General features: G+C 38.1%; 1 protein-coding gene across 1 annotated transcript in view; it reads right to left on the bottom strand.

The window, feature by feature from the left end:
* The window catches only part of LOC101583412 (ankyrin repeat domain-containing protein 26), a 117,568-nt gene extending 115,201 nt beyond the window's left edge, over positions 1-2,367 (bottom strand). Inside the window, exon 1 of the mRNA XM_023721250.1 lies at positions 2,150-2,367. Coding sequence (XP_023577018.1) covers positions 2,150-2,358 — 209 coding nt within the window. The 5' untranslated portion in view covers positions 2,359-2,367. The remainder of the gene's footprint in view (positions 1-2,149) is intronic.
* Positions 2,368-19,659: the final 17,292 nt, after the last annotated feature.

Consider the following 19,659-nt stretch of genomic DNA (forward strand, 5'->3'; position numbering starts at 1 on the left):
TACAGGGGCCAGAGATTCCATTCCTAGCTTGCCGTACCAGCCGTGCTCCTGGGGCACATTAAAACAGTAACTGAGACTGAGCATGGTGGCACATGTCTGTAATCCCAGGGCTTGGGAGGCTTAAAAACAGGAAAGATCATTACAAGTCTGATCTGTGTAGTGAGACCCTGTAGGCCCCGTACTAAATACATAATAAGGGGCTGGGGAGATGGCTCAGTGGAATAAGTGCTTCCTTGGCAAGCACAAGAATCTGAGTTCAATCTCTGGTTCTGCCAAAAAAAAAAAAAATAATAATAATAATAATAATAATAATAAATAAATAAAATGAAATTAAGTTCCCTTTACCAGGGACACTAAATATTCTTTTTATGATTATAGGTCACTTGTAGATCTGCCAAAGAATACCAAACTTGAGAGTTCAACATAGCTTAGTAGTACGGTTCAGTACTTGAGGCTCATAGGGCATGATTCCAAGCACCAAAATAAATGGGTTAGAATTCTGTATTTTACTCCCTGGTGATTTGAAAAATTCTCTATCAGATACATTTTCACCTGACATATCTTAAAATGTTTTGCAAGTATTCTGTCTTTCATTTTGTTAACTTTTTCTAATATAAAGGAGAATTTAATTTTTCTTTCGATAGTCCACCTTAGATTGTAAGTGGGAAAAGGAGGGTTGCTCAGTGGTAGTGTGTTAGAATGCACAGGGCCCTGGGAGCAACCTTCAGCACAATAAAAGAATGCTTGCTTCTGAGGTCATTTCAGGATGGCACAGGAGATTTTGTGTTTTCTTTTGGTACTTTTCTTATTTTGTATTATTTAAAAATTTTAATTTATACTACAACAGGAACTTCTGCGATATAAAACTGTAGACAGTTTTTTGGTTTTGTTTTTTTTTTTCTCCTCAAACAGTTCACAAGCATTTCATTCATGGGCAATTCCAATTTTTCAACTAAAATGGAGGTCACCAGTAACAAGTTCTAAATTCTTATACATATTTGAGTGTTTCTGGATTTTTCTATTAAATCGTATTCATTTATCAGTCTTTAGGGCCATTTGTAAACAATTTCTAAAAATAGCTTATTTTGATATCTAGGAAGCAGGTCATCACTACATTTTCTTAGTGACACAACAGCAAAAGAGGGTAAGTGGAACTCAAGTGCTAAGCGACATTTTTATTTGGTTTCTATAAAAGTGACAAATAGAAAGGTCACATTTTGGCACTAACACATCTTTCTAGTCAAGAAGGCCATCTTCTCATTTGATTCTTTTGTGAGGTTCCTTACTAAGAACATACATGCACAGGTGTACACTGATAGAAAACAGATACTAGATTTTATCAGATTGTTTTAGCCCTCCATTTGATATATTATAGGAAATATTTCATAGTGTACTTTTTCTTTTACAATGCATACAACAGTTCTCAACGTGATACTCAGAATAAAATACTACACACACATTTGTTACCTTAAACCGCTAAGTAGTCAAGAAAGCATTCTATAACAAAAAGTACAAGCGGATGGAAAAGTAGGTAAAGGTTTGTTTTTATTTTGCCGCTCATAAAGACCGCCAGGGGACCGACCCTCTCCAAGGTTACCAGGGACACTAAATATTTTTTATGTTTACAGGTCACTCGTAGATCTGCCAAAGAATACCAAACTTAGAGTTCAACACAGCTCTGTGGTAGTCTAGGACTTGAGGCTCACTGGGTATGGTTCCCACGCACCAAAATAAATGGATGAGAATTCTGTATCGTTTTTCCTTGATGATTTGAAAAATTTCTCTATAATATGCATTTTTCATCCCTCATGTCTTGTAAAATGTTTTGCAAAAATGCTGTCTTTCATTTTGTTAACTTTTTCTAATATGAAGGAGAATGTAACTTTCCTGTCACTATCAGCCTTAGATTGTCAGTGGGCAAAGGCGGGTTGCTCAGGGTAGTGTGTCAGCACGCCGCGGGCCCGGGAGCCCAGCGGGACCGACCGCCCGGGGACCGACCCCTGCAAGGTTCGCGGCCCCGGGCGGTGCGAAGCCCCCCCCCCCCGCGCCGCCCCTGCCTGGCCCGCCTCTCCTCGCTCCTAACTCTCCGGCCCGCCGCCGCCCCGCCCAGCCCGGCCCACTGCAGCCCCTCGCCCCGCAGCCCCATTACCTGTGCTTCTCGTCTCTGTCGTTCAGGCCACTTTTCCCGAGGAGGAGGAGATGCTGCACCCGGGCCACGTCGCCCTCGCTCGCAGCCTTGTGGAGCTTGCGCACGGACCTGTCGAAGACGCGGTACCGCGCACCCCTGCTGCTCCTCCGCAGGCCTGCGGGGCTCGGGGGTGCCTGGCCCTTAGGGCTGAGGCCAAAGATCCTCTTCATGGCAGAGGCTGCCCCGCGCCCAGGCGCCGCCCCGCCCCCTCGAACGTGGACCTCCCCGGAAGGTGAGCCAACCCGGAGCGCCGCTGCCACACGCCCGCGAGACTCCGCGGCTGGCGTCCCGGCAACGCGCCTGACCGCCCTTGCGCTTGCGCGTCTCCGCGGGCGCCGCGCATGCTCACCACGCTTTAAAGGTGGACAGCTTGGTTACGATTTCCAGGGAACCGCGGAGATGGCTCAGTAGGATAAGCGCTTGCCAGGCAAGCGCAAGGCCCTGAGTTTAATCCCCCGGTTACACACACACACACACACACACACACACACACACACACACTCCAAGACTATCATACTGAATGATGTGCGTACAGTACCAGATTTTGTTTTGCTAGAAGACCATCAGGCGGCGCCCCAGTCTCACTGGACTGCGAGCCTCCCACTCTGAATCCCTGTGGCCACCAGAGGGCTTGTGCTCCCATCTTTCCTGTCCCAACACAGCCAGGGAGGGTATCAGAGGCCTGAGTGCACCAAGAATAGAGGTCAAAGTCACATACTCATTCAGGAATGAGCACAGGGAAGTGGCTGTCTTGTGTGCAACCGTGAGTGCAAAGCTTCCTGTGCGTGGCTTTGAGGGCGCAGTGCAGGGGAGGGGCTTCATGCAGTGGGTGCCTTGCACTGGGCCCACTGTTTCCACTGGACAACCAAGAAAGACTCCTGGAATAAAATGTCTACGCTACGGCTTGGAGTAAGTGATATGCAGTCCCGTGTGTGGCCTGCAGTACTAAACTACTATTCACACAGTGGCATCTGATGCTAGCTAGTATGAAACCAACACTGGGCCCTATTGTATCTAAACAGTTGACCCCTGATGTTAGTATCTAATTATCTAGTATCTAATATAGAAGTCTCTAATTCTGATAAAATATTCATAGAATGGCTTGTGAGTTTAATACCCATAGAGTAGGCTCTATTCCTAAGATAGCATCTACACAGTGGCCCCTAAGGGTAATCAAATACCCACAATATGGTCCCATTTTACCAATGTCATACCACACTGTGGAGTCCTAATAAAATACCAACAGTGTGCCCCTTAATATGAATATATTATTAAACACTGAGTCTTAACATAGCAATTGTATCCTCACTGTGACTCCCCTGACCTCTCATAATATTCATACTGTAGCCTATAATATCCTAAGGCTAATAGGACATCCACCCAATGTTACAGATTTTTTTGAGACAGATTTTCATTGTGTAAACTTATAGGTTTTAGAGCTGTGAGAAAAGACAATTCAATAGTTTTAAGCCACCTACATTGTGGTGCTTTGTTCAGGAAGCCCAAGAGAAGCATCTAGGCATAGATGGCACTGTCTGTGCGACAGAGCTAGTGGCCCACACAAGAAGACCATGTGGGACTTTATTTTCTTCTTTCCAGGTAGGAGTGGTTTCCTGAAAAATTGATTTATATAGACCACTATACTCCAACTGTAGAACTTCTGGTTCAGTAGGAGCTAGCAAAGCTAGTAGAGAGTTTTAAGAAGTCACATGATTCTGTGGGTTCCATACTGTATTGGAAATAATGGGGATGTTTATAATTTGTGTCCTAACATGTGAAAAAATGTTCTTTGGGTGATAGGATTAAAGCCCACTCTCACCTGGCACTTCCTTACTTTTGCTTTAAAAAGAATGAGGCTTTTTCCAATTCATGATGAATTCAGTAAAACCTTTCATGTAATAGATTTTTTTTTCTTTTCTTACATTCTACTTGGTGGTCAAGAAAAAGTCCTTGCTGTTGTCTAGAAGGGCATGGTCAACTCAAGTGCCTAGAAGCCATGAGGGGACTGTAGGGACTCCTCTGGCCTGTGCCCCAGTGTCAATTCCCAAAGCCCAGCCAGAACTTGGTCATCAGAGTGCCCACTCAGGCCCAGTCTCATATTGTCCTTCCCACAGCATTCCTTTTCTGATAACCCTAATGCAGGCCATCCCTCCTCTTCTCCAGGTCTCAGTGGACTTATGCCCAGTGCTGACCACACACAGTGTACTGAAGTGCACTACTGACCACTCCCTTTCTACCAGTATGCATCTTGGCCCTAGAAGCTCTGCATGTAAAGACCAGGTCCGGCAATGAACTGGGCTTCTTCTTTCCTTACTTACTACTCTTGCTAATGGAGCTCTGAGGAGACACTGTTGACTACACAATAGAGGTAGAATTTAAATGACAGAACTAAACAAAAAAAGGGTATACAGATGAATGACCATTTTGTATCTGTGTATTCAAAATGGTTAAGATAGATATATAGTTACATTCTCTTAATTCAATGGAATAAGGACTTTTTTTTTTCTCCTTGAGTGCCTTCAGGGCACTTTTGGATGGCTGGAGTGTTGTGGGGATCGAACTACAGCAACCTGAGGCTGCCAGCATTGTGGAAGCAGCCACTTAAAGAACGGAGCTAGTTCCAGGCCCCCTATCTTAATTCAATGAATAAAGGTATTTGTTCTAATAGTGTTTGTAAATGGGATATCATGTCTGCATCTTGTACAACAAATAACCACTAGGAAGACAGTATGCAACATGTTAATTATTGGAACTGTCCTACCAATTTGATTTGAAACTATCTCATTGGTATTTATTTCTCAATAAAATTATGGAAAAAAATAAAGGTAGAACGTGGATTGTGGCAAGCAAGGTCACAATGTCCTGAGCTGGTGGTATTCAGGCTGCTCCCACCATGGCCTTGCTGGTGCAGATGTAAAAGGTGAAGAGTGACAGAAGATGAGGATAGCAGGGCAATAAAGTGGGAGTGGTGGTGGCCTCATTATTATGCTATACCACTCTGAACTCACATTATTCATTCTTACCACAGTGGCCCAGGGCACAATGACCCAGAAGATTGTACCTTCCTAGCAGCTGCATAGGCCCCACGGTTGTGATGCTGAACTCATCCTCCCGGGCCTCCTGGATGTACTCCTTTGCAAATGATCCAGGAAAAATTGTGCAGCTTATAAGCCTTATGGAGCATGCATGGGCTGAAGGAAGAACATGGATTTCAAAATGTATCAGGTTGCAGCACCCTATATCACAAGTAAATGTGTCAGTCTCTTCATCTGAAAAACATAGCTACAGTATGCCAGGCTAAGTATGGTTACAGAAAAGGCCTGAGTGGGCACAATAGCCATAACTGTTTTGAATACGGAGAAATGTAGAGAAGTAGTTATCTTTTTCGGGTGTTATTGTGAAGAGTGTGATTTCCCTAATTTCTCTGTCAGTGAGTTTGTTGTTTTTGTACAGGAATGCCATCAATTTTCAAATGTTAACTTTGTATCCAGGTATGCTACTGAATTTGGTTATTAAATCTACAAGTCTTTTGATGGAGCTTTTGGGTTTTTCATTGTAGAGGATCATGTTATCTGCAAATAATAATAATTTCTTTCTATCCCATTCTTATTCCTTTTATTGCTTTTTCTTGTCTAATTGCTCCAGTTAATATTTCTAGAAGTACATTATATAGGAGTGGTGAGAGTAGACATCCTCGTTCCTGATTTTAGAGTGAAAGTTCTCAGTTTTTGATTATTATGTTGTTGACCATTGCTTTGTTGTAGATGGATTTTTTTTTATTTTTTTTCAACAAATAATACACTGCATATATTCTTCTTAGTGGTTAATTGCTGTACAAGATGCAGACTTGTGATCCTATTTACAAACACCATTAGAACAAATCATTCTATTCATTAACAGAATGTAACTATATATCTATCCCAACCACTTTGAATACACAGATACAAAATGGACATTCATCTGTATACCCCATTTTTTCTAAGTTCCGTTATTGAATATTATAGGTGTGTAAACTCAGCAAAATATTCTAAAAGAGTCCAGTAGCCCATAATAGCATTGGGTCTTCTGTTTAACTGGCAATGTCATAAATTGTTGACCTGAGTCCCCCACAGCTCAACTTAACAGCATGGCTTTATTTCTTATAATTTCGTCTTCATACTTTTCTGCTGGATGGTTAAGACCAAGGTAAAGCAGGACCTATGCAACAAGAGTTGTAGCTTTTTGGTCTGAGAAGGTCAGTGAAATGCCCTCAGGATTTGTCCTGAGATCCTGTACCTCAGATTGTAGAACCTTTATCAGTGCAGCCATGTGGATGAGTCACGGCCAATGCTTGGCCAATGTGCTCTCTGTGAAAGCCTGAGAGAGTATCTTCTCCCCATGTGACTCTCCTTAGGCCCACTCTATGTCATCGATCACTTTCCTCTTTGGCCCCATAATCTTCTTGATCAGAAAATTTGGGACACTACTGAGGTACATGACGTTACAGTACAAGTTCTCATATGTCCTGAGTCTTAATTGACCTTAGAAGACTAGGGCCAAAATGTTGGCTTTCCTTGTAGCCCTCCTTTTTCTCTAATTTTGGTCTGCAAAGTTAGATTGTTAACCATCCAGAAGATAAGCTTATTGTTATTATCAAACGATTTAGGCTATCAAGTTTAACCTCACTATCTCACTGCATTTCAAACATCTTAGGCATAATAAGGAACAGGTATTTTTCATCAAGTATTGATATGTTGAACTTTAAGTCCCTACATAATATGATAAAAACATTTAAAAATTAGATTATATTTTAAAAAATAGGATAAAGAATTCTATGCTTCTCATGTTTGCACATAAGTCCAAAAATCTCACCATACACAACCTTGAAGCAGGACAGTCCCACAATATTCCTTTTCCTGTCTCTTGCTTTGCTTCACCACCGCCTTCTTCTTGAACATCCATCTACCCGAGACACATTAATGGCAGAAGTGTTTTTTTTTTTTTTTTTCTCGGAATGCCTTCAAGGCATGACTGGCTGTCTTGTGTTGTGGGGATCGAACCAAACAACCTGAGCCTGACTGCTTTGTTGAAGCAGCCACTTAAAGAACTGAGCTACGGGGCATGCCCCCTGTAGATGGATTTTTATCAGATTAAGGTAAAGACCATCTAGCATGATCATCCACAGGGTTTTATCATGAATGGGCATTGAGCTTTGTCAAATGCATTTTCTGCATCTATTGATATGATCATGTGATTTTTGTCTTTGACTCTGTTGATAATATATGTTACACTGATTGATTTGCATATGTTAAATCATCCCTCATCTCTGGATTAATCCTACTTTATCATGGTGAATAATCTTCTTGGTGTTTTGGTGTATTCTATTTGTCAGTATCTTATTGAGGATTTTTGCACCTATGTTCATTAGCAATATTGGCCTTTCTCTTTTCTGTTGGGTCCTCAGGCTTTGATACTTGCTTCCAGAAAGAACTATGAGAGTATTGCCTTCCTTTTGATTTTAAACAGTTTCTTCAGTAGTGGCATTATGTCTTCTCTAAATTTCTTATAGAGTTCAGCAGTGAATACATCAGGACCTGGGCTTTTCTATAGTGGAAAGTTTTTAAATATATTTGTAATTTCATTGACTGACATTTGAGTTACTTAGAATTTTTATATCTTCTTGATTCAATTTTAGAAGTTCATATGTATCTGGGAATCTGTCCTTTCTTCTGGGTTTTCTCACAGTATGTATTGATGAGTTTCTGGATTTCTACAGGATCCATTGTGATTTCACCTTTTCAGTCCAAATTGTGTGCCTTTGAGTGTTATCTTTCCTCTTTTTGATAAGGTTGGTATAGTGGTCAATGCATTGTGTCAACTTGGCTGGATTGAGAGGTGGTCCATACATTGTGTCGGTTCCACACTCTGGGCTGTAAGGACCCTGCCCGAGAATAACTCAGCACCAAAAGGGGATATAAAGGGGTTGAGGAAAGATTTGGCATTCCGCTTCTTCCCAGGAACTTCAGTCTTCACAATCAGCTTGGACTTCATCTCCTGGCTTCCAGTGCAGCCTCTTTGGCCTCCAGCTTGGATCCTTCAGCTTTCCCTTGCAGACTCTTCAGCCTTCTATTGCAGACCCAAGGCTGACTGATAGTGACTGTTACAGAATGTTACAGTCTGTTAGCAACGGAACATTGACTTCCGACTTTGGAAGTGAATCCCTCAGTCTGTGGTGTGCAGATGCTCTCTGCACACTTCCTCTTCTGACTCTGTGACTGGTATATCTTGTGTTATATCTGTTATTTGTGTTATATCTGTTGCTCTAGTAAAACCCTGACTGAAACAGTTGGCTAAGGCTTTGTCAGTTTTATTTATTCTTTCAAAGAGCCAAGTCTTTGAGTCATTAATTGTTTATATTGTTTTCTTAGTCTCAATTGCATTAATTTCTACTGTTTATAATTTTCTTCTTTATCTGAGCTTTGCATTTGATTTGTCTTCTTTTTCTAGAAGGTTGAGATTAAACATTAGGTCATTTATGTGAGCTTATTCTATTTTTCTGATGTGAGAATTCACTGCTATTCCTTTTTGTTATGGTTTGAGTCATGAGTCATGGGATGATTTCTAGAGTTTGTGAATTAATACAGGGTCTACAAGGTCTCACTCCACAGATTGAACTCATAGTGATCCACCTGTTTTCAGCCTCCCAAGTGCTTGGATTACAGGTGTGCAACACCACACCCAGTCTCAATCACCTTCTTAGCGTGCCCTGGGGTGGGATGGGCACAGCACTCTGCTGGGGATCAAACCTTCAGCTGCTGCACTCTGCCTAAGCAGGCGCTTTAGTCTGCTGAGCTATCAGGCTGACCCTGGATCTTCCTTCTTTTTTAAAACAATAATTTTATTGAGAAAGAAGTAACAATGAGACAGTTTCAAAACAAGTTAGTAGGACAGTTACAATAATTAATACATTGCATTTTATCTTTGTAGTAGTTATTCATAGTACAAGATGCAGACATGATATCTTGTCTAAACACTATTAGTTCAAAACTTTCTTCTCATTGAACTAAGAGAAAGTAGCTGTATATCTATGCTATTTTGTATATACATTTATATATATTTTTTCACTACAAAATGGTTCTTCATTTATGTCTCCCTTTTTTGTTTACTTTTGTCATAGATGTGTATTACATTGCCATTCATATATTGTAGGTGCATGAATTCAGCAAAGTAATCTAATATAGTCCAGTAGTCCATAATACTGGTGGGTTATCCACATGACTGGCAATGTCAGACATTGTTGACTTGAGCCTTTTACAGCTCAGCATATTAATGCGGCTTTACTTTTTATACCTTGTTTTTATACTTTTCTGCTGGATGGTTAAGACCAAGATAAAGCAAGACCTATATAACAAAAAATGTAACTGTTGTATCTGACAAGGTCAGTCAAATTCCCTCAGGGCTTACCCTGAGACCACGTACAGCAGGTTGTAGATCTTTTGTCAGTATCAGCCATGTAGATGAGTGATGGCCATTGCTTGACCAATTTACTCTCTGTGAAAGCCTGAGAGAATGTTTTCTCTCCATGTGACTCTCCCTAGGCACACTCTACATTGTCAGTTGCTTTCCTCTGTGGCCCTATAATCTTAAACAGAAAATTTGGGACACTACTGAGTTAGAGGATGTTACATTACAGGTTCTCTTATGTCCTGAGTCCTCACTGACCTTGAAGGGCTAAGGCCAAGGGCAAGGAGAAAAGCTAGGAAACATGGCAGGGGCAAAACCATACATTTATATATACAAGATGGTTAAGACAGTGATCCTGGGAGTCTCCATAAGGTTTTTGAAACTAGCAGTTAATTGGTGGGATTGTCACCCTGGCTAACTATATATGTTGAAACCTGTAAACTAAGCAAGTGCACTGAAGATAGCAATGTGTAATACTAGGGCCATGCTTGGAATCCCTGTCATTCTGGTCTTCTAAAAACATACTACTTCCAATGTCATATCAATTACTGCTATACTCTCTCTCTCTCTCTCTCTCTCAAGTAAATGTTTATTTAAAGAAAAGGTAATAAATGAAAACAAGAGACAAGAAAAAAGTCATAGGACTGTCCTGCAACAATGTTGTATATAGTTAGATTTTTAAATTTCTTTGTAAAAATTTGTAATTATTTTTATTTTTTAATTTTTATTTTTATCTTTTTTCACATTCTGTACAGATTTAAAGTATAGCATATCTATGACTGATATGTTATGTCTAAGGCATTTGATATTCAGACACTGAAATTAAGGTCAACAGCCTATGTTCTAGGGTAATAATACCATTAAGCTTCTCTTCTGGAGGGTTAGCAACTTAAGTTTGCAGACCAAAGGATTAGAGAAAAAGAAGGGCTACAAGGATATCCAACATTTTGGATCTTGCTTCTTGATCCATTCTGCCAGGCTGTTTCTTTTTTTTAATTTTTTAAATTTTTTTAATTTTTTTTAATTTTTCAACAAATAATACACTGCATATATTCTTCTTAGTGGTTAATTGCTGTACAAGATGTGGACTTGTGATCCTATTTACAAACACCATTAGAACAAATCATTCTATTCATTAACAGAATGTAACTATATATCTATCCCAACCACTTTGAATACACAGATACAAAATGGACATTCATCTGTATACCCCATTTTTTCTAAGTTCCATTATTGAATATTATAGGTGTGTAAACTCAGCAAAATATTCTAAAAGAGACCAGTAGCCCATAATAGCATTGGGTCTTCTGTTTAACTGGCAATGTCAGAAATTATTGACCTGAGTCCCCCACAGCTCAACTTAATAGCATGGCTTTATTTCTTATAATTTCGTCTTCATACTTTTCTGCTGGATGGTTAAGACCAAGGTAAAGCAGGACCTATGCAACAAGAGAGGCTGTTTCTTTTGATTGGTGAATGGAGACCATTTCCATTGATATGTAGGACCATTTACTGATATGTATTGGGTTATTCTTGCCATATTATTTTCCTGTTGTTAGTATCCTGTCTCTCCATTCTGTTTAATTGCTTGGTTTTCCAGGTGGCTTCTTTCTACTGGTTTTCTCGGAATTGTGGTCTTCCTCATTGCTTTCTAGAATATCCTTGGAAGCATATGAGATAGCTTGTTTGGTGGCATGAATTTCTTCAGCTGTTTTCTGCATGGAAATATTTTATTTCTCCATTAATTCTGAAAGATAATTTTATAGGGTACATTAGTCTAGATTAGAGATTATTTTCTTTTGAACTTTTATACTTCACTTCAAATTCTCCTTAAGAGTTTGTGTTGATAGAGTGTGCCTAAGGAGAGTCACATGGGGAGAAGACACTCTCTCAGGTTTTCACAGAGAACACATTGGCCAAGCAATGGCCGTGACTCATCCACATGGCTGCACTGACAAAGGTTCTACAATCTGAGGTACAGGATCTCAGGATAAATCCTGAGGGGATTTCACTGACCTTCTCAGACCCAAAGCTACAACTCTTGTTGCATAGGTCCTGCTTTACCTTGGTCTTAACCATCCAGTAGAAAAGTATGAAGACGAAATATAGGAAATAAAGCCATGCTGTTATGTTGAGCTGTGGAGGACTCAGGTCAATAATTTCTGACATTGCCAGTTAAACAGAAGACCCAATGCTATTATGGGCTACTGGACTCTTTTAGAATATTTTGCTGAGTTTACACACCTATAATATTCAATAACGGAACTTAGAAAAAATGGGGTATACAGATGAATGTCCATTTTGTATCTGTGTATTCAAAGTGGTTAGGATAGATATATAGTTGCATTCTCTTAATGAATAGAATGATTTGTTCTAATCTTGTTTGTAAATAGGATCACTAGTCCGCATCTTGTACAGCAATTAACCACTAAGAAGAATATATGCAGTGTATTATTTGTTGAAACTGTACTTCCGATTTGATTTGAAACTGTCTCATTGCTATCTGTTTATCAATAAAACTTTGGAAAAAAAAAGAATTGAAGAAAAAGAAAAAAAAAGGTTAAGATGCGATTGATGTACCCACATAATTAGTATATTCATTATGTATCACAGATATATGCTAATAAAACTTTGTTAACCAAAAAAAAAAAAAAAAAAGAGTTTGTGTTGAGAAATCTGCTGTGAATCTAATGGATTTTCCTTGCTAGATGATTTGTTTATTTTCTCTAACTGCTCTTAATATTTCTATTTTTAGGGCTGGGCATGATGGCAAATGCCTGTAATCCCAGCACTTGAAAGGCTGAGATAAGGAAGATTGCTCTGAGTTTGAGGCCAGCCTGGGTTACAAAGTAAATTCAAGGTCAGCTTGAACTGCATAGTGAAAGCCTGTCTCAAAAAGACAAAAAAAATCTGTTCTTGTGCTAAATTTCTGGAATCTTATATACCTTGGTATAGATTTATTTTAATCATGGATATTTGGAGTTTTGTATGCCTTACTTGTTTGTATGTCCATTTCTTTATCCATGTTTGGGACATTTTCTGCAATTATTTCCATGAAGAAGTTAGTATATGGCATTTGCACTGTCTCCAGCTTTCTTATTGACTCTGATCAATCTTGTGTTTTTTGTCTTTGCTTCCTGTTGGATTGATTTTTCATGGTCCCTTGTTATTTTTAAGACTTCTTTTATTTCATGGTAACTAACCATGATCTTGTCTTCTAAATTTGATATTCTATCTTTGCCTTTATTCAATCTTTCAGTGGCATTTTCGATTGTCTGTCTGTCTGTATCTGTTTTCTGGCTTCCATTTCTTTGTTATTGTGGGCATTAATGGTTTCCATTATTTTCCTAAGTTCATCTGTTTTTATACCCCTGTGGCTTCTCTAGATTGGTTTGGCATATTTTTCATTTTGATCATCATTTCTTTTTTTACCTGAGAGATTATTTTCTCTACAGCCATGTCAATTTGTTTTTTTGGTTTTGTTGTTGTTGTTGTTGTTTACGTCTGCTGCCATCATTTCAGAAAGTTCCAGTGTGTGGCTTCCTATTTCTTGTATTTTGTTGTGCTCTGCATTTATCCTGGGTGAGCTGGAGGTCTAGGGTTTTATTTTGCTTATGCATTTTGTCATTTTCTGTTTTGTATTTTGTGTTTCATTTTTTTTCTATGTTGGTGCTTGTAGATTTTTAATGGTAGATAAATTTATCACTAGTGTTATGACTGTACTAATAAATGTCTATTCATTAGAGATACCTTATAGGTGTAAGTGGTAGTGGTATTTGTGTCTGTCCTAAGAACCATTCATTAAGGATGTGAGGTTGCTCTCTATTTGGCTCTGAACTCCCATCCTTTTGTACTGAACTATGGTGATGGTTATTAGCCCAGGCAATCTTAGTGTTGTCATAGAAGGGAGAGAAAGGGATTACAGCATGTATGACATCTTGGCTAAAGTAGCACAATTAGCCATAAAAATAGCATCCAGTATAGCCTAGCAACTAACTGTGGTACCTATTAATTTGGTATTTTTGACTACAGGAGCTGGTATACTTATATAATGAATATATACTAGATGTTAATTTAAAATCAGGACTTTGTGAATAAAAGAAAAGTGATGTGCCTCTTAGCTGTATAACCTGCATGTTGTATTTTTATTTTTCATTGTTGTTGAATAGGGTCTCTTTAATCTTCCCAGGGTACACTGTAACTTATTATCCTTCTTCCTAATCGTCCTGAATGGCTTGCATTACAGAACTGTGTGACTGCCCAGCTAGTATTTCTTAAAAATTTCAAGGACCACAAGATGATGCCCAAGGCAAATAAGGAAGTCCCTGTCCCTCCCAAAGCTGAAAACAAAGCAAAAGTTTTGAAGGCCAACAAGGCAGTCCTCAAAAGAATCCACAGCCACAAAAAGAAGATATGAATGTCAACTACCTTCCACTGTCCCAAGACACTGTGACTCTGGAGACAGCCCAAATGCCTTCAAAAAAGCTCCTGCAGGAGAAACAAGCTTGACCACTATGCCAACATCAAGGTCCCCCTGACCACGGAGTCAGCCATGAAAAAGATCGAGGACAACAGTACACTTGTGTTCATTGTGGATGTCAGAGCCAATAAGCACCAGATCAAACAAGCTGTGAAGAAACTCTATAACATCAATGTGGCCAAGGTCAATACCCTAATCAGGCCTGATGGAGAGAAGAAGACATATGCTTGACTGGCTCCTGATTATGATGCATTGGATGTTGCTAACAAAATTGGGATCATCTAAACTGAGTCTAGGTGGCTAATTCTAAATACTTACTTTTTTTCTCCACTAAAAACAAATCATGGACCACATAAATAAGCATAATGGAAATTAATGCAATGAGGCACATTTATAAATGCCATTCTATTTGCCTTTTGACAGCTTATTTGAGCCTCCAAGATTCCTATTTTTTCTTGTAACAGATTTAAAATTTACATATAAAATAATAATTTTTGTACTTTTCCCTTCTTAAATATCTTTGATTAGGTTGGTGCAGTGGTTTACATCAGAAATCCCATCAGCCATGCAGCAATTGGAATGGGTCCTCAGTTCATGATGAACTCAGGCAAAATAGAAAGACCTTCCATTCAAAAATAAGTAATCATGATCTTTAGAGTTATTGCATAGTTTCCATCTTGTGTTTTGTTATCTTCACATTCTACTTGTTGGTCCCTATTTATTTATCTTCTCCAAGAGTGTGACTCCTGTTACATTAATGATTTGTTTGGGGGGTACCCAGAATTGAACTCAATGCCTTGTGCTTGCCAGGCAAGTGATGTGCAACTGAGCTATAACCCTGGCTCCCTGGTTTTTTTTTGTTAATGATGAGTTTTTAAAAATGGATTCACTTAAAATTGAATATTGAAATCAATAATTTTATTAAGAATTTAATGTGCAATACTTATACTCAGGAGACAAGATAATAAGTATGTAGGCCTAATTAGCTTTCCCTATGGACATGAAAGAGAGAACCACAAGCTGTTGACTTTTCACAGATGAGCCAGCATACTATCACATTGCAGGTTCAGAGAAAAGTCAACATAGCTGAGAACATTTTGCTTACCTGGGCATATACTTCACACAATAGGAGGCTGATAGATCTTGTGCTACTCTAATTGCTGGATCCCATGTCTAGACAAATAAAAGCAAGGCAAGTCAGAGGTCCGGGGCTCTTTGTTTATGAGAGGCAAGTGTCCTCTAAACACCACATTGTAAATTCTATATCTTTTTCTTTTCTCATCTATGTTCACAATCTGGTCAGGACAAACTCATAGGCTAGTACCTAAGCTTACATTTGTGTCTAATTATATACATTTGTACCCTTATTTTATGATATGATTTGTACCTTTATTTTATGATATGATTTTGATACTCATACTTCTTTAATGATGTATTTTGCATGCAAACACATGGAGGAGGTCAGGGGATGTTCCTCACTGGTGGAGAGCATGCTTCATAGGAATGGCATTTTGGAGTCCATCTCCTGCATTGTAGAGAATAACAACAACAAAAAAATACCAGAGTTGTGACATTATGTCTCCTCAAAAATTTGCAAATTTTCTGTTACAACCTATATACTATTTATACTTAAGAACTAAAGGAAAATCTCGTGTTATAGTAGTTTATTTTGTAAAGATTCACTCTTGATTGATTTTGTTTTGATATTAGGGATTTTTTTTGGTACCGGGATTCTAACTCAAGACCTCATGCTTGTCAGGCTGTGTGACTGAGCCATATCTCCGGCTTACCTCTGTGTTGATAGAAGCATTTATTCTGTTATTGATTATACCTTTTGGATCTTATTTAGTCTTTCAGCTTCTTACAGTAGGGAGACAATATGTTTACACATGCAAGTGGGATTTCACTTATGAGTATTGTCTCAAGTTGCACCCATTTCCCTATAAATGTGTCAACTTTATCCGTTTTTATAGCTTTACAATGCTCCATTGTATAAAGATACACCTTTTAAATCCATTCCTCAGTTATGAATATTTGGGTTGTTTTTAAGATTGAGCTATGACAAATTGTGGTGCTATAGAAATGGGTGCACATATACTGCTGTGTTTCTAGTTCTTCTGGGAAAAAAACCCAGAAGTAGATTACTTGGGTCAAAAAGGACCTCTAATCATAGGGTTTTTTGATTTTTGCTTTTATTTTTTCAATATAGGCTCTCACTACGCAATTTGGACTTGTAGTCATTCTCCTGTTTCAGTCTCCCCAGCATTGGAATTACAGGAGTATGCCACCATGCCCAGTTTCAGGGCCTACACTGTCCTCTGGGGCTCCAGACCGGCATGGCATGTAGTACCGGAGATCAGGAACCTTGCGCTTGCCAGGCAGGCTCTGACACTGTCGAGCTCTCTCTCCAGCCCTAATTCTAGTTGTTTTTTTTTTTTTTGAGGATTCTCCATACTGATTTCCACAGTGGTTGTACCAGTCTACATTCCTACCTACAGTGGAGAAGGATTTTCCTTACTCCCCACAGGACCTCCAACAGTTGTTACTGGTTGAATTTTTGATGTTAGCCATTCTTTCTGGGTTGAGGTGGAATCTCAATGTTGTTTTAATTTGCATCTTTCAAATGACCAATGATGTTGAACATTTTTTTCCATATATTTGTTTTACACTTGTGTTTTTTCATCTGAGAAGTGCATATTCATTCCAGTTGCCCATTTTTGGATTGGGTCTTTGAATTGGGTCAGAGGCTGATATTTTTCAGTTTTTCCTATGTTCTAGATAGAAGTCCTTTGTCTGAAGGATAGTTGGCTAACTTTTTATCCCTTTCTGTGGGTTGTCTTTTAACTCTATTGATGTTTTATTTTGAATTGCAAAAGTTTTTTTTTAATAATATAAAATCCCAGTTGTTGATTCTTTAAGGTGTTTCCTATGCAGTTTGGGTTCGGCTCATGAAATCACTGTTTACCTCTAAATCTTCAAGATTTCTATGTTCTCTTCCAATAGATTTAGTTCTTCTTCTTTGACACTTAGATCTTTGATCTATTTTAGCTTTTGTTTAGTACATGGTAGTAGACTTGGATCTGGTTAGTCTTTATCATGTAGAGAGCCAGTTTTTCCAGGACCATTTTTTAAGGGCTATCTTTCTTCTAGTGAATATTATTGGCCCCCTTTTCAAAGATAAGGTAGTTCAGTGTGGTTTTAGTTGTGTCTTGATCTTCTAATCTGTTTCATTGGCCCTCTGGTCTTTTTAGTTTTACCAGTACTGTGCTGATTTTATCATAGTAGCTTTGTAGTATAATTTCAAGTCAGGTATTGTGAGGCCTCCTGCCTTGCCTTTGTTGACCAAGATTGCCTTTGCTACTGTAGGTCTCTTCTGGTTCCAAATGAATTCTAGGAATGTTTTCTGTAGCATTGTGAGGTATGCTAATGGTTATTTTGATTGGGATTGCACTAAATCTGTGCAATCTGGGGATTATAGCAATTTTCACTACATTTGTTCTTCCTATGCATGAGCAAGGAATATTTTTGCATTTCCTGATAGCCTCTTTGATCTCCTTTTTCAGATACTATAATTTTACTTCCTTTGTAAGGTTGATTCCTACATGTTTCTTTTTTTTGGGGGGGATGCTATTGTGAAGGTGTGGTTTCCCTAATTTCTCTCTCAGTTTGTTGTTTGTGTATAGGAACACTATTGATTTTTGAGTGTTGACTTTGTATGCAGCTACACAACTGAATTTGGTTATTTGTTCTAGGAGTATTTTGGTGGAGCTTTTGGGTTTTTTGTGTAGAGGATCATGTCTTCTGCAAATGATGGTTTAACTTCCTCCTTTCCTATCCTTTTTCTTTTTATTTCCCTCTTTCATCTAATTGCTCTAGATAATGTTTCCAGAACTATATTGAATAAGAGTGGTTGTAGTGGACATTCTTGTCTTGTTCCTGGTTTTAGAGTGAAAGCTTTCCAGGTTTTGTCCATTTAGTATAATGTTGGCTGTTGGTTTATCATAGATGGCTTTTATCAGATTGAGGAAAAGATGATCTAGTGTGATTTTTCTGTAGAGTTTTTTTAAAAAAAATCATGAATGAGTGTCAGACTTTTTCAAATGCTTTTTCTGCATCTATTGAGATGATCATGAAATTTTTGTCTTTAACTTGATAATGTGTATTACATTTATTGATTTGCATATGTTGAACCATGCCTCATCCCTGGGATGAATTCTACTTGGTCATAGTGAATAATCTTCCTCATGATTTGCTAAATTCTATTTGTTAGTATTTCATTGAGGATTTTGAGTCTACTATTCATTAGAGAGATCAGCCTATATTTTTTTTGATTGATTCTTTTTCTCATTTTTGTATTAGGGTAATATTTGCTTCCAGGAATGAGTTAGAGAAAATGATTTTGCTTTCAATTTCATTAAAGAGCTTGAAGAGTATTGGCATGAAATCACTAAATTTCTTATATTTTGTAGAATTCAGTAGTGAATCCTTCAGGACTTGAGCTTTTGTTTATTGGGAAGTTTTTAATTACATTTTCAACCTCATTAATTGAGGTTATTCAAAGCTTCTATATCTTTTTGATTCACCTTTGATAACTCATGTATATCTAGGAATCTGTCCATTTCTTCTGTGTTTTTTGACCTATAAGAGTAAAGATTTTTGAAGTCAGTATTGATGATTTCTGAATTTCACAGGGATCTGTTGAAATTTCACGTTTCATTTCTCAATGCATGGATTGGAGCCCTTTTTTCTTTCTTTTGTTCTTTCTTTCTTGATAAGGTTGGTTAAGGATTTATCAATTTTATTTATTCTTTCCAAGAACCAATTCTTTGATTCATTAATTCTTTGTATTCTTTCCTTGATTTCCACTGTATTAATTTCTACTCTGATCTTTATCATTCCTTATATGGGCTTTGGGTTCATCTTACTTTTTCTTTTTCTGTAAGTGTGAGGTATAATGTGAGATCATTTGTGCTCATTCTGTTTTCTTGATGTGAGAATTTACTGCTATAAGTCTCCCTCATAGGATTTTCATTGAATCCCATAAGTGTCAATATGTTGTATCTGATTTCTAATTTAGTTATAAATATTGTTTAATTTCTTCTTTAATTTTATCTGTGATGCATTGTTTGTTTAGGAGGATGTTATTTAATTACCATGAGTTTATCATAGAGTTTTTGCAGTTACTTTTACCTTGAATTTCCAATTTCATTGCCCTATGGGTAGATAACATGCACAGGATAATGGCAATTCTTTTGCATTTAGGTAAGCGTGTTCTTTGGGTTAGTCTCTGGTCTATTTTAGAGACCATACTATGTGCAGCTTAGAAGAACTTCTATGCTTATGATGTTGGGTGGAATGCTTTGAAAAATCTACTATGTCCATTTGTTCACAGTTTTGGTTGTGATCTGAAATTTCTTTGCTTATTATTTGGTTTAGTTGATCTATCTCTTTGTGATAAGGAAATATTAAGGTCTCCATTAAAATTATGTTATTAGTTATTTGATTAAACATGTCTATTAATAATTTTCTTACATAACTGGGTGCTCCC

Source organism: Octodon degus, unplaced genomic scaffold, assembly GCF_000260255.1.
Source record: "Octodon degus isolate 3935 unplaced genomic scaffold, OctDeg1.0 scaffold00081, whole genome shotgun sequence".
NCBI lineage: Eukaryota > Metazoa > Chordata > Mammalia > Rodentia > Octodontidae > Octodon > Octodon degus.